The sequence below is a fragment of the Heloderma suspectum genome, chromosome 7 (assembly GCF_057233095.1).
Source record: "Heloderma suspectum isolate Gila_16-S chromosome 7, 16-S_ref, whole genome shotgun sequence".
Taxonomy (NCBI): Eukaryota; Metazoa; Chordata; class Lepidosauria; order Squamata; family Helodermatidae; genus Heloderma; species Heloderma suspectum.
This window is the reverse complement of record NC_139464.1, coordinates 119120280-119143367: the sequence shown is the minus strand read 5'-3', so window position 1 is coordinate 119143367 and position 23088 is coordinate 119120280. Positions and strand designations below refer to the sequence as shown.

Sequence of the window (23088 nt, the reverse complement as noted above, 5' to 3'; positions counted from 1 at the left end):
ATCAGGGATGAGAGGTGAATGTCATTTGGTTTGCATTTTAATACGAACCAATCTAATTCGCACTTCCTGAACTAAACTATGAACTGCAATGCAATTATCCTTTGGTTTAGTGATGCAGTTCTCCAATAAAAAAATTCATACTTTATACACACATTGCGTTATACATTATATCTTAAGGGAAAATGCATACAAAAAGGCATATACTGAGGAAAAGTGCTTGCAAAAATGTGTATATTAGGAGAAATGAGCATGAAAATGTGTACAAATTTTCATGTGGACTTAAAAAATGCAAATTGATGCAGAGTTGGGATGGAACAAACTTGTGCTTGAAAAAATACAAATGTTATAGAAAGCGAAATGACAGGTTTAGCCATTCCTACTTAAGATATAGGCAGATAACGTGCATTAAATTATGCTCATTTGAGTCCTACTGAAATAAATGGGACAGCAGCTATAACGCTTAAGCCATTCTGCTTCATTGACTACGCTAAAGCCTTTGATTGTGTGGATCACAACAAACTGTGGCAAATTCTTAAAGTGATGGGAGTACCAGACCACCTTACCTGTCTCCTGAGAAACCTGTACGAGGGTCAAGAAGCAACAGTAAGAACCAGACATGGAACAACCGATTGGTTCAAAATTGGGAAAGGAGTACGACAAGGCTGCATATTGTCACCCTGCTTATTTAACTTATATGCAGAGTACATCATGAGAAATGCCGGGTTGGATGAATCAGAGGTCGGAATTAAGATTGCCGGGAGAATTATCAACAACCTCAGATACGCAGACAATACCACCCTAATGGCAGAAAGCAAAGAGGATCTCAAGAGCCTCTTGTTGAGGGTGAAAGAGGAGAGTGCAAAAGCTGGTTTGAAACTCAACATTAAAAAAACGAAGATCATGGCATCTGGTCCTATCACTTCCTGGCATATAGAAGGGGAAGAAATGGAAGCAGTGACAGATTTTACTTTCTTGGGCTCCAAGATCACCGCAGACGGTGACTGTAGCCATGAAATTAAAAGACGCTTGCTCCTTGGGAGGAAAGTTACGGCAAGCCTAGACAGCATAGTAAGAAGCAGAGACATCACCTTGCCGACAAAGGTCCGTCTAATCAAAGCTATGGTTTTCCCAGTAGTAATGTATGGCTGTGAGAGATGGACTATAAGGAAGGCTGAGCGCCGAAGAATTGATGCTTTCGAACTGTGGTGCTGGAGAAGACTCTTACGAGTCCCCTGGACTGCAAGGAGGTCCAATCAGTCCATCCTAAAGGAAATCAACCCTGAGTGCTCATTGGAAGGACAGATAATGAAGCTGAAGCTCCAATATTTTGGCCACCTAATGCGAAGAGAAAACTCCCTGGAAAAGACCCTGATGCTGGGAAAGACTGAAGGCAAAAGGAGAAGGGGACGGCAGAGGATGAGAAGGCTAGATAGCATCACGGATGCAATGAATATGAACTTGAGCACGCTCCGGGAGAGAGCGCAGGACAGGAAGGCCTGGCGTGCTATGGTCCATGGGGTCACGAAGAGTCGGACACGACTGAACGACTGAACAACAACATGTTGCCTATTACCAAGTTCTCATATACTATAGGCAAACACTTCAATGAAGATTCAGAGGCACCTATGTAAAAAGAAAACCATGTCTCTGATACATTTTAAACAGTATTACTAATAATATATGTGTTGAAGGCTATGCATTTTTATTTGTTCTGTAATTGAAATGATTTTCACAAAACAGGTGAGAAAAATGAAAGTATTTGGAGAAAATCTTTTGTAGTTACTCTCTTTTAGCAACAGAACAGAAGTGGTAAACAAACAACATAGCTGCATCCCATGCCTTAAGAAGAAACTGATGGAGGGAGCAACCCTATCTGGATCACCGGTCGCCTCCAAGCCCAGAGGCAACCACCTATCCAGTGCAGGGCAGGAAGAGTGGTGAGGAGCAGATCTCCTCCTCACTCCCCCTGCCCTGCTTTCACTGCTAGTCAGCTGATTTCAGCTGTCTAGCTTCAGGATATCAGAGCACAGGAAGTGGCGGACTGACGACAAATAGGATGTGTCTTACCGGCATGTTCAACTTCCCTGCCCCGCCACCCACTGATATGCCCCTTTTTGCCACTTTGTGCTGCTCTTACAAGCGCGAAGCGCGGGGCTGATCTATGCTGCCTACGAGGCGGCATGGGAAGGGGTGGGGGTTGTTTCTCTGGGAACCAACCTTGGAGCATGGGAACCGACCTGTCGTATGGCCGTCTAGCCACTGACTAGTGGTCATAGGATTGTGCCCTAATTGAATTTGGATTTGTATAGATTCAGAGTTAACAGTCTGTTAAGGTATGTTGGGGCTTTAGTAGTTTCCAGCTGAGGTCAGAAAATAATTCCTCTCTCTATTCCGATTCCCTATAGTCTCCCCTGCCCCCCTTTTCTAGATCTCATTCACACAGTACAACATACGTATGACAATGAGAAGCTGGGAAGGAATTGCATCTGCCCATTAAAATTAGCTTGTATCTTTCCTTTTCAAAGGACCAACGGAAATAGTGTGTTCTCCTGCCATTCTCCACCCACCCTCCATTTTAGCAATCTAGGTATATATAGAATCTCATACTCGCTTTGTGGTTTTTGTTGGGTATGTGGTGTTCACCTGAAGGCTATAGGCTGGCAAAAGTGGTAGAATTAGAACTTGAACTCCATGCATAAGAACGCAGCTAGTTCCCCAAGGTCTTTTCTGCAAATTCTCTCACTCAGAATTGCAACCAGGTACATTGGACTGATAGCTGCAGAATTATTGTCACTTCTGACTTATTGTTGATGAGCAGCATGCTTGAGTACTGCCCAACCATTCCTCTTTGGATTCTCCTCACTTCATTCAAGCCAGAATTCATATTCTAATAAGATTCAGGTTCTGGCTTATTAGGACAGTAACAAGCCATCACTCCTGGTTTGAACGCAATAATAAGCTTTTGCTTGCAGGTGATTTCCTGGTTAGTTTAGCCACTCCTGCTATCAGGAAGAGACAAATGATAAGCCAGAATTCACAGCAATTCTGGCTTATCATTACATGCAAACCAGCCTGATCAGCCCTTAGTTAAATGCTTCTGGATCATGGATGTGGGCCTCCGTCCATTATTGGCTTTCCGATGGGTTTTTGTTTTAGTTTTAAATCCAGATTTTTACATAGTTGCTCTGAACGGATTCTGAAGTGAAATTGACTACAACATGTTGGATCTAAAGAACAGTGAGCAGAATGAAAATAACCCCTAATGCTGCTTCACCAATGCTTTCACAAGAATTCACACAGTGCTAAGGTACACATTAGGTTCTATAGCAGTTTTCATGCTTCTGCAAGAGGTTGCACAAGTTCTTGTGCAACTGGAAGGACACTTTGGATTTAATTTCACTTTTCTCACACAGTGTTCTAGCAGAAGGTTTAAAACAGCCCTTCTGTGGGCGGAAGGCACCCCCCACATATGGAAGCACATCTCTGGATCTGAGAAATCAGTACAGTTGTTCTCCATTTGAGCAGTCATGGCCTCTCTCAGGTATACACTTCCTTGGACAAACTAATGTATGAACTGGGCATTCAAGCTCCCTCATTAGTGCTGTGACCTGACCTCAGCTGCTACACTATGGCTGCAGGATGTCAGAAGTCCCAAATGTGGCACTTGAATGGCAGTTCAAAGTTGCAGTTTTCCGCACAACTTTTCACTGACCTTCTGAAAAGTTGAGAGCCATATCTGTGGTGTCAGGAGCTGACCTGGGGGGTGTCTCCAAGAGCAATTTCCTGCAGGTTGGCTGCGTTTGGAAGTCGTTCAGGGCACATGACGTCATGGCCATCCTGCAGCCATCCCAGAGATTTTCACAGAAAAACCGTTTTTTTCCCAGACTACTTGAAGTCCAATTGTTTTCCCTAAGTCGGGTTCTCAGCAGTATAGTTGTTGTGTGCCCCAAACCCCTCATTTACCTCCAGTATGCTAGCCCTGCCCAGGGCTTGTCTTTCACCGTGACCCTGGTCAAGGGCTGTTTCCCGTCCCTGTGTTTCCCAGCACAAACTCAGAAGTAAGTCCCACTCTGGTCTGCCCCATTTTGTGGGATCTGCTGTAGTTGTTGGGGCCTGACACGTGGACAAGGTGCTTGCAGCAATGCGACCGACCACGTGCCCTCTCGATCCTTGCCCCTCCTGGCTAATAAAAGCTAGCCGAGAGGGTATGACTGGGTGGGCCCAGGGTGTGAATGCTTCCCTTCGGGAAGGGGTGGTCCCTGCTGTTCTTAAGGAGGCAGTAGTGCGACCACTCCTGAAAAAGCCCACTCTGGACCCAACAGTATACTGCCCAGTTGCAAATACCCCTTTTTTACGGAGGGTTCTGGAGACAGTAGTGGCAGAACAACTGCAGGCACCCTTGGAGGATACTGATTATCTAGACCCACTCCAGTCTGGGTTTTGTCCTGGTTATGGGACTGAATCAGCCTTGGTCGCCCTGATGGATGACCTTCATCGAGAGAGGGACAGGGGGAGTGCAACCCTGCTAATTCTGCTCAATCTCTCTTTGGCTTTTGATACCATTGACCATGGAATCCTCCTGGATCGACTCTGTGGGATGGGTACCAGAGACACTGTGCTACAGTAGTTCCGGTCCTATCTGTGGAGCGAATTTCAGAGAGTAACACTGGGTGACTATTCCTCGGCTGCTTGGCAACTGAGCTATGGGGTTTCACAGAATACCACCCAGTTATTTAACATCTATATGAAGCCTCTGGGAGCAGTCATTAGGGGATTTGGAGTCAAGTGCCATCAGTATGCTGATGACATACAGCTCTGTCTCCCTGTGACATCTGAATCAGGAGAGGCTGTGTAAGTCCTGGACCAGTGCCTGAACTCAGTAATGGGCTGGATGAGGACCAAGAAACTGAAACTGAATCCTGGCAAGATGGAAGCCCTGTGAGTGAATGGTTCGCGAGTCTGGGAGATAGGTTCCCTGCCTGTTCTGGATGGGATTGAAAGATCAAGTCCATAGTTTTGGGGTACTCCTGGATCCATCACTGTCGCTGGAGGCCCAAGTGGCCATGGTAGCTCAGACTGCCTTTTACCAACTTCAGCTGGTACGCCAACTATGGCCTCTCCTGGACAGGGATAACTTGGCCACAGTGGTGCAGGTGCTAGTAACCTAAAGACTGGATTATTGCAATGCACTCTATGTGGGGCTGCCCTTAAAGCTGGTCCGGAAGCTGGAGCTAGTACAGAACACAGCAGCTCGGCTCTTGTCAGGAGCTGCCCCTTTTCAGCATGTAACTCCTTTGCTGAGGGAACTGCACTGGCTGCCTATCTGCTACCGGGCCAGGTTTAAGGTTTTAGTACTAGTGTTCCGAGCCCTAAACAACTTGGGACCAGGATACCTGAGAGAGTGCCTTCTCCCTTACCAACATGCCCAGTCACTGAGGTCATCGGAGGGCTTGCTTCTGGTGGTTCCACATGGGCCCATGGCCCGGTTGGGAGTCCACCAGAAGAAGAGCCTTCAGCGTGGTGGCCCCCTTTCTTTGGAACTCCCTGCCCCAGGAGGTCAGGCAAGCACCAACACTGTGTTGTTTCTGGTGCCTCCTGAAAACAGCACTTTTCCAGGAGGCATTCCTTAATTAACCTGTTATGTTTTTTACTGGCATTGTGTTTTTTAAACAAGTATAATTTTAATGTAGTTTTTGATCTTTTTATTCTTTTACTGTTTTATTTTTTGTGTTCACTGCTCCAAAATCTGTTCTAGATATGGAGCAGTATGGTATATAAATATTGTAAATAAAACAATGAACTGTGGTCAACGAGTCTTACTCCCTCAATGCACATTCCCGAAGTTATGTGGGATTCCCATCAATCGAAATAGCGCATTTAGGAGGCTTAAAGCACTAACTAGACCCATGGTAAATCATTCAAGCATTTGAAGGGTTAACGGCTGACTGGAGTAACTCCCCTAAAGGCTGTCTCACGTCTCAGTGAAGCGCTATGTCAATGCTGCCTTTCTTTTGTGTTTTGTTTATTGTTATTAGGAAGTTGTTCATACGCAGCTTCAATCCTTCGCAGCTTCGCAACACAGGAGCTACAGGGGGAAGGGGAAAGCGAGGTAGAAAGGGCTGGCTGGAAGCGATAATGTAGTAGTAGCAGAGAGGGGAGCCTGGGGGGGGAGCCTCTCTCATTGGTTGATGACATTCAGTTCCTCTCTCCACAACTGACCCGGACGTATGATCCTGTCAAGCACATTATAAAGGTGTGGTGCACTTGTTCATGGGTCCCTGCCGGACCAAAGCTGATTCTGTGAAAAATCCGGGTAATCCTCCATTCGCTTCTCCTTCTGTTGTCGTGGAGATCCCCCCTGGACAGTCAGTCCACTTGCCAAATAACTAATCAGACTGCTCATTCACAAATACTGAACAGCTTATATTGAACCCTCCTTCCCAAAACCAAGAACACATGAGAAGGAAGGGAAAGTGACCAAAGGAAAAAAATGTCTCCCGAGCAGCAAACAAAGGGTGCTTCTAGATGTGGCTTCTATACTGCCATCACCCCGCCTCATTCGCAGAATTTTATGAGCAGTTCAGAGGACAACATCTGCCACTCTTAACCCTCCAGTGTTTTCCTGCGGCTTCTTTTGTCTTTTTCCTTACTGCAGATAATCCGCTAAGGGGAAAAAGATGGAATTGCTGCACAATTCATAGTGCTAGGAGCCCTCCATATGGAAACACCCAGAGTTTGAAATCCAAGTTGTTGCTGTCCCAGTGACTAGAAATAGTTAATTGTAAATAAGACTGTACATAAAGGCGAAAAGTATTTCCACTTCAAAAACTTTGCAAACTAAAATCCATGAAATTAACTTCTCCATTAAATTAAGCATTATTTATGTTGAGCATGTTTTTGTTTGCATGCAATATCAGCCTTCTGAAGCTTTCCCATATGTTTGCAGCCTATTATGTACACCTGACTACACAAACTAAGAATAATTGATTACACCTAGCTAACAATTAGTGATTGCTTTAGATCCCCCCCACACCCACCTCTACTGTTTGGTTACTTGAAAACAGAAATCTACAACTGGCAGGAAAGTATAAATCTTTGTCACCAACAATCAAACATACTGGTAATGATAAAGCCTTTAAAAAGAAATGAAAACTCATTTAAAAATAAAAAAGATAAAAGGAGTAGTTTCCTCTAGAAGAAACAAGGCATTTGTATTTAGTCTCTGTAGGTGAGAGAACGTTATAGAGATTTAGGGTGCAGTCCAGCATAGCTGGCTGGGGAATGCTTGGAATTATAGGACTTTTTTCTGTCTAAACATGCATAGTCTTAACCTGACCCCCGGGCTTAGGATATTTAAGTATATACTTAAAACGAAAGTAAAACATTAAGATAAAAATCTATTATATGCCAAGATTACAATATTTCAGCTTCAGAGGGGACCAGGTTGGGAAAGGATGCTTTAAATGTACACTGATGGCTAGAAGATGCTTAAATGAACACCACTAGTTGGGGAAATGAGGAGCATAAAACAATGTATTAGTTTGAAATTCTTCCTTCTCCTAATCATCTCTACACCACTTGGGTTCAGCATAGCCATACCACTCGTGCCAGTTCCTTCCTTCCATACTGTCTCAAGCTCTCATTCCATTCCCCAATTCTCACCATGTATGATCAGTGAATGAGAGGGAGTTTGGTTGTATAATTTAGCTTTCATCTCTGGGGTTTTGTAATTCTGACGGAGCTGGTATCTCCACAGATTCTACTATATTATTTGTGAAATGTTTTTAAAAGTTCAGCTATTTGTATCAGCTAAGCAAACAAAAAACTTCCATAGTTAACCTCTTTAGCTTAGACTCACAAGCTGACTGTGATTTAATGCAAGGAACAGGATTCAGACCAGACAGCTTGTTGCAACCCCATCCCCTGGGCACTATGGAGAAGAGATAAGCTGTCATTGGAGTTATGAAACAGACAGCCACTACCTATTGTTGGAGTCTATAATAAATCTAAAGTTACAGAGACTTAGCTGTCTTCAATGCACTTTTTAGGGTGACCTGGATGAAAACCACAAAACTTTCACAAAAGCTGTAATTTGAAAAGAAGACTGAGGGACAGAAAATATTTCCCTCTTAACTTCACATGGTAGCATAGTCATCAGCTCACCTAGTTTCATTAGCAAAGAGAGCAGACGTTAATGGTGCAGCTGTTGTCATCATTAACATTTTGCAGCTAAGATAAAATATAAGGAACCTGAATGTATTGTGGAATATGACAATGGAAAGTCTCAACAAAGTATCAGAATGGAATTGCAACCCCAGTTTCTACAGGTCTAGTAAGACGTTGTTGCTGTTCAGTCGTGTCCGACTCTTCGTGACTCCACGGACCATAGCACGCCAGGCCTTCCTGTCCTCCGCTCTCTCCCGGAGTGTGCTCAAGTTCATATTCATCGCATCAGTGATGCTATCTAGCCATCTCATCCTCTGCCGTCCCCTTCTCCATTAAGCACTTTTAAATCCCATTGTTTTAAATGGGTAAGTTAAGCATGTGGCTAAATCTCTCCTGTTGACATAAATAGGACTTAAACTGCTTAACTCTGGCTGGAGTATTCTCTTGTATTCATATATCACCTTGCTCATACGCATTACCTCAATAATGCATATAAGACAGGATAGTGTTATTATCATCGCCTCCATATGGAAATGGAAGAGTAAAGCTGAGTGAGAGTGACTTGCAGGGAGCTTATGGCCGAAATGAGCTTTAACTAGGAAGCTCCAGGTCATAACTCATGTTACATGAAGCACTGCACTATACCAGTTCTTAAGGAAACAGGTATGGTGAAGTGTGGGAGTGGGAAGGAAGTCAATTTTGCCTGGTAAACCAGCATCTAAACTGCTGACTGAAAAAAAGGCAGTCAGCAGATGTATATCTTGATATTATCACAAAGTCGTTGCTTCCCATTCACTGTAGAACATGAGTTGCTGTTGCATAGGGAATCAATGTGGTGCTCTGATCCAGCAAGCGAATCTGTGTGTGAAGCTGATGTGGATGCAGATGTGCATCCCCATCCACACTGCAATGCTGATCTGGGCCCCAATGAAACAGCTGGGTATGTCTTGTGATGCAGATGTGCACCTCCGTCGGGGGCCACATGCAGCTACTTGTGCATGACCACAGCCAGATCAGGGCCTATAAATACAGAAGAGCGACTTCAAAAGAAAACAAATAAGCAATTTTCTTTTTTAAAAAAACAAAACAACTATTAGGTAATTAACAGCACAATCCTATACATGTCCACGTGGAAGTAAGCCCCATTGAGTTCAGTGGGATTTACTCTCAGGTTAAGTGGCTGGAGAGGATTGCAGCATAAGAGAATGAGAAATCATATAACATCTAGAAAATCGTATATTTTATTAATAGTCAAATTATTTTGATTTTTTTTAAATCTGAAGTTTTCTTCAACATTCCAGCAAATATCATACCAAAAAGCCATGGTTTGTGCATGTGTGAACGAAAATATTCTGCAGAAAACAGATCTTAAGATTGCTTCATATTTCAAAAGGACTAGTGAAATAATAATAATGATATTTAGCACGTATATCCCTTTACAGTATTCAAAGGCCTTCACATACAGCATTATCTTGTTCTGATCCTTAAAACAACTATATATTATTATCCCCACGTTGCAATGGAAAGTGGAACCTGAGGGAGTGGCTGGTGTGAGAGCCAAAACAGACATGGGCCGCATTCAGATGTCACTTTAAGCCACGGTGGCTTAAGAAGCTACACACAGTAGGGTTTTGTTTTGTTTTTAATAGTCCACGATGCCCCGCCGCACGACTGGGCTAATAAGCTACTGCGAGTAGCTTATTAAACTACTGTGCGTAATCTGAGTCATCCCCCCGCCCCTTGTCCCAGGCCACTGCAGTCCTCCCGCCTGAACAGTGGTGCTGTTTCACCCACTGACAACATCGCAGCAGCCTGTTTTGACCTTCTACAATATCTCAATAATAGGGGAGAGGTGTGGGGTGAAGTACAGGGGCTTAATTCAGCACTTCCAGCATCACCCCAGCAAGGGGTGGGTGGCTCTAAAGCACTGGAAGTTTGCAGGATCAGGACCAAACTTCACACACAGCCTCTCCTAGTTGGGAGGCACCTGAGGCGCCATCAAAACCCTGCTCAATTACCCCAAAAGAGGGAAAATCCCATGTTCTCCAAAAAGGGGGTAGCACAAACAAATGTTTGAGGGTTAGCAGGATCAGGACAAAACCCTCAGTTGTGCATTTCCCCCATAGCCATTGCTGGCACAGATGCCTTTATTGTCCAAACTCGACAACAATAAAGTGGAGTTGTGCATTTCACCCCCTCCCAGACACTGCTGGCAGAGCCACTCCTGTTTGCTATAGCACTAAAGCTTTAGCTCTAAAGCAAAATTGCCCCCAAGCCCCCCTCCATACCCATTGCCTGCATGAAGCCTTTATTGTTTCAACATCGCTAAAGCACTACAGTGATACAGTGGAGTTGTGTATTTCACACACACCCCATTGCTGGCAATGCCGCTTCTGTTTGCTATAGCGCTTTAGCGCTAAAGTTAAATTGCACAAAACCAAAATTGCACAAAAGTTAAATTGTGCATTCCCCCCACCCTCAACAGCCATTTTACTTCTTCATGGAAAAGTGACCAGAGAAGGAAAAATGGGGTGGGAGCTATAACTCCCTGACAGTTTACTCGAATGGGGCAAAATTGCACAGGTGGGGTTCCGTCATGGGGAGCCTTCAGATGCTGCAGCAGATTTTTGCAGAACTGCGCTTCTTCGTGGAAAAGTGAGCCGTTCTTTCCCTATTCCCCTATTTTTCCCTATTTCCCAAGTTGCACAGTTTTAAAGTAGTGATTAGGGAAATCTGTCATTGTGTAACTTCGCTGTAGTGGGATAGTGCAATAGCGTGAGGCTGTCGTTGTACTGTAGTACTGTACTGTACTGTTGTACCTACTGTAGTAGGTATCAGGGAAGGCTGTGCTTGTTTGGCTGTGGTTGTCCCTCAGCTGCTTGTTAGATTTCAGAAAAAGGGCTCTGTAAGCTGGACCAGAGCGGCCACAACGGTTTTGACTGCTCTTGCCGGGGGATTCTGTACGTGATCGGAATATGCCATGCTGGGTGCCAGATGACACAGTAACTCACAATGCATTAAATAACTCTTACTGCAGACTGTGGCTTATCAGAATGGCTTATTTTCGCCAGATAAGCCATCGTGGATTTAAAAATTCCCAACACATGATACAATAACCAACGATGGGTTAAATAACCATGGTGCCTTACTTAACCCATCATGGGTTATCATTTTGTCCAAACCCAGTCACTATGTTAAATGTATGAATGCATTTAACATGTCTTTTCCCCCTTTAACAATAGCAGCAGTGAGGAGAGTGACCAAAGCATTTTTAGGGACTGTGGTGGATGGGAAGGCGCTGTTTAATCCTTCCCTCCCAATGGGTTAAGCAGCTAATAGCATCTTGTGGGGAGGGAATTTTGGCTAGACCATGGTGGGGGATAGTTAAAAAAAAAAAAAGGTCTCCACAACACCACAGTTCCCTTCCTGCTTGCTTCCCCCCACCCCCTACCTCACAACTGCTATTGCTAAAGAGAGGGAGAAAGATACAAGATGTAGTGATGGTCACCAACTTGGACAGCTTTGAAAGGGGATTATACAAATTCATGTACAACAAGGTTGTCAATGGCTACTAATCATGATGGCTATATATTATCTCCCGTATCAGAGGTAGTATGCCTCTGTTAACCAGTTGCTGGGGAGATGGGAGGGTGATACTGCATTCTTGTCCTGTTCTGGGCTTCCCATAGTCCTCTGGTTGGCCACTGTGCAAACAGAATGCTGGACTAGATAGGCCTTTGAACTGATCAAGCATGATTAACAAGTTATGTTCTTAAGACATGTTAAATGCATTCACACATTTAACATTATATCTGTTTTGGTCCTAAGGCCACCTAGTGGGTTTACAGCTGAGGAAAGATTTAACCCAGGAACTTTCAGTTCACAGCTGTTAGCCACCATGGAATGTTGTTGTATAAAACAGTCAAAGGCTATATCTAGAGTGTGTCAGAATTCTGGGAATCATCCTGATTTTTTTTTCTCCAGTCAAATCCCTCATTTGCTTCAATTAAGATTTAGAAGTAATAAATACATGTGAAAATTAGATTCATTTTGAATAAGTAGTCTGGAACTTTAATAATCAAAGCTTAATGTGCCTTAAACATTAGGCAATGTTTTGCCTGATGGTCTTGAGTCTTGTCTTCAGCTTTCATGAGCCAGACAACACTTTTGTGATGTAGTTTGGGGTTAGCAGATTTGTTGGCTCCAGCAGGGGTACCTGTTTGCTTCCAATGAGTTCTGCTTGTATATTTGTAAATGTAGCAAATATCTAAAGGCACACAAAATAAACTAAACCTTAGCATTGCTCTAAAACTTCTCATAAAGAAGTGGGAGCGCAATACTATACTGGGCCTATTTCATTCTTGTCAACTTGTTTATGCCAGTCTTTAAGTCAATGGGATTTACTGATGTTAGGACCCTAAACAGGGGTGGAAAACTGTTCCACTGTAAGGTACTGCAGAATCACACCACTTACATCCCAAGAACTAAGCAGAAGCAGCAGAGACTAGAAACTCTTATCTATCCCCAAGGATACAACACAGATAAATTATCATAAACTGAAACAGATAAGTACTTTCCAGAGTTTTCTTACCAAGAGGTGGTCCGTGAGTTATAAGAATATCTATTCCATCTGGAATTAGGTTCCATTTCTCTAAGAGTGCTTGGCCTCGTGGAAGATTAAAGCCCCAGCCATAAAACCAAGGTTGCCTGCCAAAGGAGAGAGAGATTGTCTTCAGTGCATATGCTTTGGTTAGTCACTTTAACCCAACCACCTGGGAACTGGTTTTGTGCAACTTTGTAATGCAGATATACAAATATGCTTCCCTCAATGTAAAACAGTGCCACACATTCATAAAATCTTCATAACTGATGCACATAATACAATCTTCATAATTTAGCAACTGAAAACAAAGAAACAAGTTCTTACAAACTTCAGTAGGCTGTATCTAGTACAAATATTCTCCAAGGGACTGCTAATAGGGCACCTGTAAACTAGGTGGGGGAATAAGCTGGCTAATGTTATCTGGAGAACACTAGAGCAAGGCTGCTGCAGACTGGTGTTCAAGTTGGACGGTATTCCTCTAGTGATGAAGTGAATTAGCTGTATGATGATTACAGTTAAATTCAGCAAAGCTGGCTACCACCTGCTTAAATTTAAATCTAATACAAGCCACTGGGAGCAAATAATGCATTTCAAATACTTTACTAAAATGGGTCTATATGTAACAAAGTCAAGGTTGACACAAGCACTAATTATTATCATCTTTTAGTCAAGACTCGTATAAAAGAAGGCATTTGGGGTTTTTTTATCACAGGTTTGTGTTTTTTATGCTACGCCACTATGATATGACATTCTGAACTTGCCTTTTACATAATTACTAGTGAATGGACCTGGCTTCACATAGGTTGGAATAGCCTTTATTTGATATAGCAAAAACCTTCAAGCAAACAGACACCGGTGTAAGAGCTGGACACATTGTTCCCAGCCTGTCTAAGTCCCACCCATTGGCACCCCAAGGCCCGTGCCTTGCTGCACCCCCCATAGTCTCCTGAGGAAAGGATCTGTCCATTCCATTCTCGGGGGGGGGGGTACTTTACAGCAGCGGGGAGGGAGAAGTCATATAACTCTGTCCCTTGGACTCCTTCTCCCTGGTTTCAAACTATCAACTGCAAAAAGTTATGCGCTGCTTATGGAACTCTGCCACCAAGTGACTGAAGGTGGTAATTTAAATTAGTAAAAATTAATCAATGCATTTTAAAACCAAATAACCTCAAATTGCACACCCCTAGGGTCCTGTTAGTGCATGTGTTAAACTCGGATATCTAGGTTTCACCGTCTTGGCATTAAGGTGAAAACCTTGGCAGACAGATACACATCATCTTTTACTATTATAGATTCAAGATGCAGGTACCCTGTCCTACTGCAATTCCTCAAGTAACATGACCCTATTAACATGGCGTCATACTAGCCACCCATAATTATATTAGGAAGGATGATATCGTTTGTTGAAGGCCTTTGCCCATTTTTGTGACATTAAGCATTTGGTCATAAATTATACCAAAACCAAGATCTTAGTCTTTTCAAAACATTGAAAATTATATGGCTGGGCTCTCAATGGAAATCCAATTGAACACATATATTACTATAAGTATTATGGTATTTATTTTCATCATACTTTAAAAGAGTCTTCTGCACTCTTGCTGGCACATAATAGTTTAGCAGCTGTCCAAAGATTCTATTTTTCAAAGGGTGGTCAATTAATACATATAGCTTTGTATATCCTTTGTGCTAAGATTATAACCTAGCTCTTATATGGGGTAGCCATTTGGATACAGGGCATAAATAACAAGGTTGAATGGTTTCAGTCACTTTTCCTCAGAACAATTCTTGGGGTCCGTAGGTGTATGGCTAATGCAGCATTGTGCTTGGAAGCTGGATTAAGGGCACAATCCTATGGTCACTAGTCAGCGGCTAGACAGCCATAGGATTGGTCAGTTCCCAGGGAACCAACCTCCACCCCCTCCTGCACTGCCTTGTAGGCAGCATGGATCGGCCTCATGCTCGGACGAGCAGCACGGAGCAGGGGAAATGCGGTGTTCGTGGGGGCAGGGCGGTCAGAAGTGCCAGTACGACACTTCCTATGTGTCGTCCGGCTGGCCCGCCCTGTGCTCCGAGGTCCCATGGCTAGACAGCCAAAATCGGCTGTCTAGCCATGAAAGCAGGGCAGGGGAGCATGGAGGAGATCTGTTCCTCACCACTCCTGCCCTACACTGGATAGGCAGTCACCCCCAGGTTCGGAGGCGACTGTCGATGTCGATAGGATTGCTCCCTAAACTGCATAACATGGATAGCTTGGATGTCTACCTAGATGGATTAAATGTTGTTTTGACCAAGAGGACTCTAATTAGTGTTCTATGATCTGACAAGACTCTTATAGAAATAGCTTGTTGAAGGCTGTACACTGTAAAATAATGGAAATGGGTATTTCTCCATTTGAACTTTTTTCTTGGGACAAGGAACAGGCAAAATAAGTTATTCTGTTAAGCCTGTATGACATTCAGTGGCAACATTTGATATCCTTGGCAGCTAAATTTTGTTCTTCTATTTTCGGCATTCAATTCCCACTTGGGAGCAAAGGGGCTAACTATCTAAAAATTGTTCATATTTATAAGCCTCAGGTTGTATTTACACTGTCCTGTATCGATGCTCTACCATCTGCCATGCTAGAGAGCAGATTCAATAAGGATTCTTCACTGCAACCTTGTTGTCCCTATAGTTCAAGGGATGTAGGAACTGTAATACATGTTTTATTATATTGCAATTTCTTTCGGGATATTATTATCTAGGTTTCCTGGCAGATACAATCATGTATCTTAATATGTAGCCAACACCATTCCTTTTGTTACTAGAAAACTTGCTAAAAAAAAATAAAAATCTGTTGCAGTTGAGAGCTCAGTTAACTTGTCTTTGATTTGCTCAGCATGGATGATACACTGTTCTATGCGTCTTTGTATATATATATTATTGTATATATTTGTTGCTATATATGTTTTTGTATATATATCTTGTATATCTTGTTTTTTCAATCTGGTCATGGGCTGCAATAAACAGATTTGGATTTGGAGAAGGAAAATTAACCTGGAATTTGTGGGTGTGTAATTCATTTAATTCATCCATTGGTCGTGCCTGTTTAACCTGGTAAATTAACCTATTAAAACAGATACATCAGTTGATTTTGGTATTTACTTAGGATAACAGTTTCACCTGTAAATAGATGTTCCACTGGATCTAAAGCTGCTCCATTCCCTGAGGAGCACCTGATCCGGGGAAGATATAGCTAGTTCCCCCCACTGCATCCAGTGGAGGGGGTTGTTGAACATAAAAATATATGCCAGTCTGAAAGTGTGAGGTGGCAGGGCTTGAGATGAGTTGGTGCAACTGCATTCCTTCCCAACACCATTTAGACTGCACTGCTACTCAAAAGTAATATATTTACAGCAATGTCAGCAGCACTGACTGAACATCCTATTGAAGGGTGATTCTAAAAAAGAATTGGATTAAACAACAACAACTCTTCTCTGGTTTACAAAATCTGAAATTAATGGCTAATCCTCCCAATTAATAAATTACCAGTGTATAACATTTTCTTTTGGCATTTGATACGCTAATTATTACTACATCAATATTTTGCATTCAAATATTTCACTCTGAAGTTACTATTTTTAAATAGTGTTCATTATATAAGGGAGTTATGGGACTGTGATCTCAATAATTCAAATTCTATCGTTATGGTGGCAAACAATTGCTTCCTGGAAATACTACAAGTATTGGGGTTGATACTATTGAATGTGTTTGTAGGTATTTATATCTGTTGACTGGGATGTTTGCTATATCCCCTACAGAAAGAACAAACAGGCCGCTACAGTTTAATAAGCTTTATGACAACCGCAACGTTAGTGTTTATAAAGATAGGCACATCAACTATGCTTCCTTTACAGATGTTACTTTTGAGGAGGCTTTACACTACTCCCTTGCTGCATCAACAAGAAACAGAGAGAATTCTTTCAAGAAATCTGTTCTTTGTATACTGTATGGCAAAGACAAAAGGAACTGCCCCGAAGCAGCAATTTATCCGCTTCCACTACTGATGCATTACTAGCGCGTTCAGAAAATTAACGTGTTGTCTGCAATCTGATTTTTTTTTCATATTTCCTTTTGAAACTGTGTGTGTGTGTGTGTGTGTGTGTATGGAATGTCTGTAAAAACTACATACCAGAAGCAATTCTGAATATAAACTAGCTTGGAGAGAGAATAAATTTTATTTCACAGAAGAAACCCCCCTCTTTTATATCCGTGTAGTGTTATTCTCCATTTGCAAGCCTTACTTAAAACTCCATGCTCCTTGACTGTCCACACGACAAGGTTTTACAATGGTGAGATGTGCCACCCCACACTGTACCAGCTTCTAGCCTACAAAGGACCTATCCCCATTTTTACTGCAGAGATCAGGCAGGCGGAGGCAATTCATATAGGGTCAACATTGATGCAGGATCTTCTTTTTCTCTTAGAAGAACAACTTAGTATGCTTCCTTTTCTATTGCTAAACATCAGCATGGGGGTAAGGAAAGCCAATATGCACATGTGTGCTTATTGTTCCCCTTTTCCTAAACCTCTTTTTCATCTTTCCTCCTCCATGTAAGCCTATCTGATATTAGTCCCCAAAATCTATTTCCCTTTCCCATTCCCATCCCCATCTGTGGGCCTTCAGCCATAATGCTCTTTATACCAGGCTTGTAAATAACTGCTTGCCACATAGCCTGTGTTGCATTTTTTTTTCCAGATATGGAAGATTTTATAAATCAGAAGAGAACAATTTTGTTTTGTTTTCTAAAAATAATTTTCAGATAGGGAATGTGCCCATCAGTAATGTGCAAGGAAGATGTTATGGTAAAGGGAGATCTTCACCTGCCAATGAAAGCTAAACGGGGAAGTGGCCAGATGGCACTCTCTTGGAACGAGCTCCATAAGGTTGGTGCTACAACACAGAAGGTCCCGATCCTCTCTCTTACAGACTTTTCCCCAACAAAAATGGTGCACAGAGGAAGGCCTCTCCAACAGGAATGGGGAGGAATGTATGGAAGAAAGCACAGAATCAAGGGCTGGAAAGGATTTATGCAAGATCTTCCATTCTAAAACATTCCTTACGTAATGGGCCATATAACATGACAATACAATCTATGAATGTATACATTAAGGTGTGCTTCAGACAGGCCATGTACACGATAGCTCTTTCAAAGCTTATATAACTGTCATTGCCCAGAGTACACACAATCATTTTATGTCTCCGCCCTCCCCAGTGTCCCACTTTTGCCATTTCTGAAGTAGAAATACCCTGCTTCCTAACTGATTTATCCTCACTGTATCTGTGTTCAGCTATCTGCAGTTTTGAGTCACATCTTGCGTACTTCCTTCAGCTGGAGTACACGGCTTTTCTCAAAAAAGCACAAAGGTTATTTCCCAAATTGCTGGCTATCTGTCAAAGGTAAAGTCTTGTAATAGCATAGCCATGAAATATATTATTGCTGTTACTGTTTTATATACATGTTAGTGCTTCAGCAGTCACTAAACAATGTAAACAGCCAAGAAAGGCAAGTTCAGAAATAAGCTGTGTATCAGGAGACACTGCTTCTATTTCCCTGGTGTAAGCAATGGCATGAATGATTGTAGCAATGTACTTTGTGAGACACTACCCTGACAATTGCAAATATAGTGAATTACTTTCTTTTCAGTGAAATCTTCTTCAGATGAGACATCATACTGTCGATTTAGCAATTTAAATCATTTATTTAAATTTGAAAAAATTTAAACAAGATGTAAACACTCAAAATCCCAGCTTACTTCCTAGGGACTTCCTTTAAAATTTACATATCACTTTGGTTCTCCATTTCACATATGTTGTTTCTTCTTCCAGTCTTTTTATGGGTTCTATTTTGTACTCCTCTCAATCTCAGATTTTCAATTATCACCTTTCCCTTTAATTTTCTCCTTCTACACAGTAGTACGCATAGCCCACAATATATCTTCAATTTTGAGCATTCTGAGCTTTAGATGAAATAATAATCTACCATTCTACTGCTTTCCCTTCTATCAGTTATGGGAACCACATAACATTTCTTATGTCAATGAACATCTTTGCATTGAACAAAGAGGTCTTTTAATGATTTCTGGTGGACTCGAATAGAAAGGCAAAGGTTCTTTGGATCTTTTCAGAGTGATCCAGCAGGAGAGATCTATGTATGTCAGAAGCCGTCCAAACACGTTGGCAAAGGGGATGAGCCTTTGGATGCACACTGTGATGATCATTTGAATTGGCTGGATACATCATTTGATGCAAATGAAGATGTGCATCTGCTTTCAGGGCCAGCAAATGCTGTATTTGACTGCTGGATCCCTACGGATACCATCACAATTTTTGATTTTTTAAAATTTATTTTATTTCTATACTGCCCAATAGCTGAAGCTCTCTGGGCGATTTACAAAAATTAAAAACAAACAGCATACAATAAAACAATTTAAAATATATAACAATAAAACCACAATATAACAATACAACCACAATAAAACCTAGCAGCAGTGCAGGAGTTTAAAATACAGATTTAAAACGGCAAAGCTAAAAGTCTAGAAAGCTAAAATGCTAAAATGTCTGGGAAAATAAAAAGGTCTTCACCTGGCACCGAAAGGAATACAATGTAGGTGCCAGGCGAACCTCACTAGGGAACTTGTTTCAGAGCCGGGGTGCCACAGCAGAAAAAGCCCTCCTCCTAGTAACTACCCGCCTCACTTCCTTTGGCAGGGGCTCATGGAGAAGGGCCGCTGACGATGATCTTAAGGTCTGGGCAGGCACATATGGGAGGAGACGATCCTTCAGGTAACCTGGCCCCAAGCCGTTAAGGGCTTTAAATGTTAATACCATTTAACTATTGTGTGATTTAAAAAAAATACAGCTTGACTGCTACTTGATAAACAAATGAAATAGCCAATACAAAGGGAGCAATCTTGTGGCCACTAGACACTGTCTAGAGGGCTATAGGATTTTTCAGTTTCTGGGAACCGAGGTTGGAGCCAGGGCTCCAAACACAGTTCCCAGAAACTGTGCTCCCTGCCCCCTCCCCCTCATAGCTGGTGCGGTTCTCTCTGCACCAGCTAAGTCTCCACACTTGGAAACAGAGAGCGGAGATGGGGAAAAGGGGGCGGTTTGGGGCGGGGAGGAGACCACAGAAGCCACATTACACAGCTTCCTATGCGCTACGTGACCCCCTTCCCTCCCCCTCCCTGAAGTTATGGCTAGACAGTCAAAATCGGCCATCTAGCCAAAAATGCAGGGCAGCTGGAGCATGGAAGCGATGATCGCCTCCATGCTACGGCCACCCTATATTGGATACGCAGCAGCCTCTGACTTTGGAGGCTGCCAACTATCTGAACAGGGTTGTACCCTAAATCTGTCAGATAGTGAACATCAGAAAGCCTATCTTAAGTTCTAATACGGGGAAAACAACCTCAAGTCATTGCAAGTATTTTTCACATCACTGAAACCAAGGGGTTGACCACTCTTAAGGAACTGCATAAATATATGCAAAATCCCACCGCTATCTTTTCCTCCATTAGTCCTAATGTTCATAACCCACATTTTTTCTCTTCTTGGAAAATGTGTTTTCCTTTGTGAATAGAAATGATCAGCTTATTAGGGGAAGGGAAATTCCTTCCTTTTCCTGCCTTATTCTGTAGCTGCAGTATATACACCCTTGAGTTAAGATCTGCGAAGTTAAGATCTGCTGAAGCTGATCTTTTATGCAAAGGCAATGCTAAAACTTGTGCTATTTGCCATTATGCTGTCTCTCTTATGACAATTTTAAGAACGAGAAAATCTGGCTGAAAAGATGAAGCCCTAGAAAAGATTTTGTACATGAGCCTAGTGTTCCTTTCTTGCATTTCCAAAGACTCTCTACTCATATAGTGCCTAAAAACAACAACACCATTTTACTTTCTTGTGAAACGCTACTCTTAAAAATGTTTGTATGCAGAGAAAGCAAAAACTGTCCATAAAACACTGTGACAACCCTTTGACCCATCATCTGTTCAAGAACAAATTTGTCTAGTATTTAGAGAATTTGATAACAAGTACAGATGTAATCCCTTCATGGATCACTGCCTTGTTGTGGCGAAGGGGCTTGCGTAACTCAGTTAAGCCATAAGCTATGCCGTGCAGGGCCACCCAAGATGGACAGGTCATGGCAGAGAGTTCTGACAAAATGTGGTCCACTGGAGAAGGAAATGGCAACCCACTCCAGTATTCTTGCCAAGAAAACCCCATGGAACGTATCACAAGGCTAAAAGAGATGACGCCGGAAGATGAGCCCCTCAGGTCGGAAGGTGTCCAATATACTACTGGGGAAGAGCAGAGGGTATTTCCAAGTAGCGCCAGAAAGAGTGAAGCGGCTGGGCCAAACCCGAAAGGACACTCAGCTGTGGATGTGTCTGGTGGTGAAAAGAAAGTCTGATGCTGTAAAGAACAATATTGTTTAGGAACCTGGAATGTAAGATCAATGAATCAAGGTAAGCTGGAGGTGGTCAAACATGAGATGTCAAGTTTGAACATCGACATCTTGGGAATCAGCAAACTAAAATGGACAAGCATGGGCAAATTTAATTCAGGTGACCATCATATCTACTATTGTGGGCAAGAATCCCTTAGAAGAAATGGAGTAGCACTCATAGTCAACAAAAGGGTGGGAAAAGCAGTACTGGGGTACAATCTTAAAAATGATAGAATGATCTCAGTATGAATCCAAGGCAAACCATTCAACATCACAGTAATTCAAGTCTATGCCCCAACCACTGATGCTGAAGAAGCTGAGGTTGATCGGTTCTATGAAGACCTCCAACACCTTCTAGAACTAACACCAAAAAAAGATGTCCTCTTCATCATAGGGGACTGGAATGCTAAAGTAGGAAGTCAAGAAATCACCGGGATAACAGGCAGGCATGGCCTTGGTGTACAAAATGAAGCAGGACAAAAGCTAATAGAGTTTTGCCAAGAGAACATGCTGATCATAGCAAACACTCTTTTCCAACAGCACAAGAGACGACTCTACACATGGACATCACCAGATGGTCAATATCGAAATCAGATTGATTATGTACTTTGCAGCCAAAGATGAAGAAGCTCCATACAGTCAGTAAAAACAAGACCTGGAGCTGAATGTGGCTCAGATCATGAGCTGCTTCTTGCAAAATTTCGGCTGAAATTGAAGAACGTCGGGAAAACCACTAAACCATTCAGGTATGACCTCAATCATATCCCTGATGAAGATACAGTGGAGGTGAGGAATAGATTTCAGGGATTAGACCTGATAGACAGAGTGCCTGAGGAACTATGGACGGAGGTCCGTCACATTGTTCAGGAGGCAGCAACAGAATCCATCCTAAAGAAAAAGAAATGCAAGAAAGCCAAGTGGCTGTCTGATTAGGCTTTACAAGTAGCTGAGGAAAGAAGGGAAGCAAAAAGCAAGGGAGAAAGGGGAAGATATATCCAACTGAATGCAGAGTTCCAGAGAATAGCAAGGAGAGACAAGAAGGCCTTCTTAAATGAACAATGCAAGGAAATCGAGGAAAACAACAGAATGGGAAAGACTAGAGATCTCTTCAAGAAAACTGGAGATCTCAAGGGAACGTTTTGTGCAAAGACGGGCATGATAAAGGACAAAGAAGGCAGGGACCTCACAGAAGCAGATGAGATTAAGAAGAGGTGGAAAGAATACACAGAAGAACTATACAGGAAAGATCTTAATGTCCTTGATAGCCATGATAGTAATGTCCTTGATAGCCATGATAGTGCGGTCACTGAACTTGAGCCGGACATCCTCGAGAGTGAAGTCAAGTGGGCCTTAGGAAGCATTAGTAACAACAAAGCTAGCGATGACAGTATTCCAGCTGAGCTATTTAAAATCCTAAAAGATGATGCTGTTAAAGTGCTGCATTCAATATGCCAACAAATTTGGAACACTCAGCAATGGCCACAAGACTGGAAAAGGTCAGTTTACATTCCAATTCCAAAGAAGGGCAACGCCGAAGAGTGTTCAAACTACGGCACAATTGCGCTCATTTCACATGCCAGCAAGGTGATGCTCAAAATCCTACAAGCTAGGCTTCAGCAGCATCCGAACCGAGAACTACCGGAAGTACAAGCTGGGTTTCGAAGAGGCAGAGCAACTAGAGATCAAATCGCCAACATTCGCTGCATCATGGAGAAAGCAAGAGAATTCCAGAAAAACGTCTATTTCTGCTTCATTGACTACGCTAAAGCCTTTGCTTGTGTGGATCACAACAAACTGTGGCAAATTCTGAAAGAGATGGGCATACTA

At 42.5% G+C, this 23088-nt stretch overlaps 1 protein-coding gene across 3 annotated transcripts in view; it reads right to left on the bottom strand.

Annotated features, from left to right (window-relative positions):
- MPPED1 (metallophosphoesterase domain containing 1) overlaps positions 1-23088 on the bottom strand; it is a 130363-nt gene that overhangs the window by 8230 nt on the left and 99045 nt on the right. For all 3 annotated transcript variants that reach the window (XM_084811855.1, XM_084811853.1, XM_084811854.1), the window contains one exon: positions 12758-12873. In XM_084811855.1, the coding sequence (XP_084667981.1) occupies positions 12758-12873 (116 nt within the window). The remainder of the gene's footprint in view (positions 1-12757; positions 12874-23088) is intronic.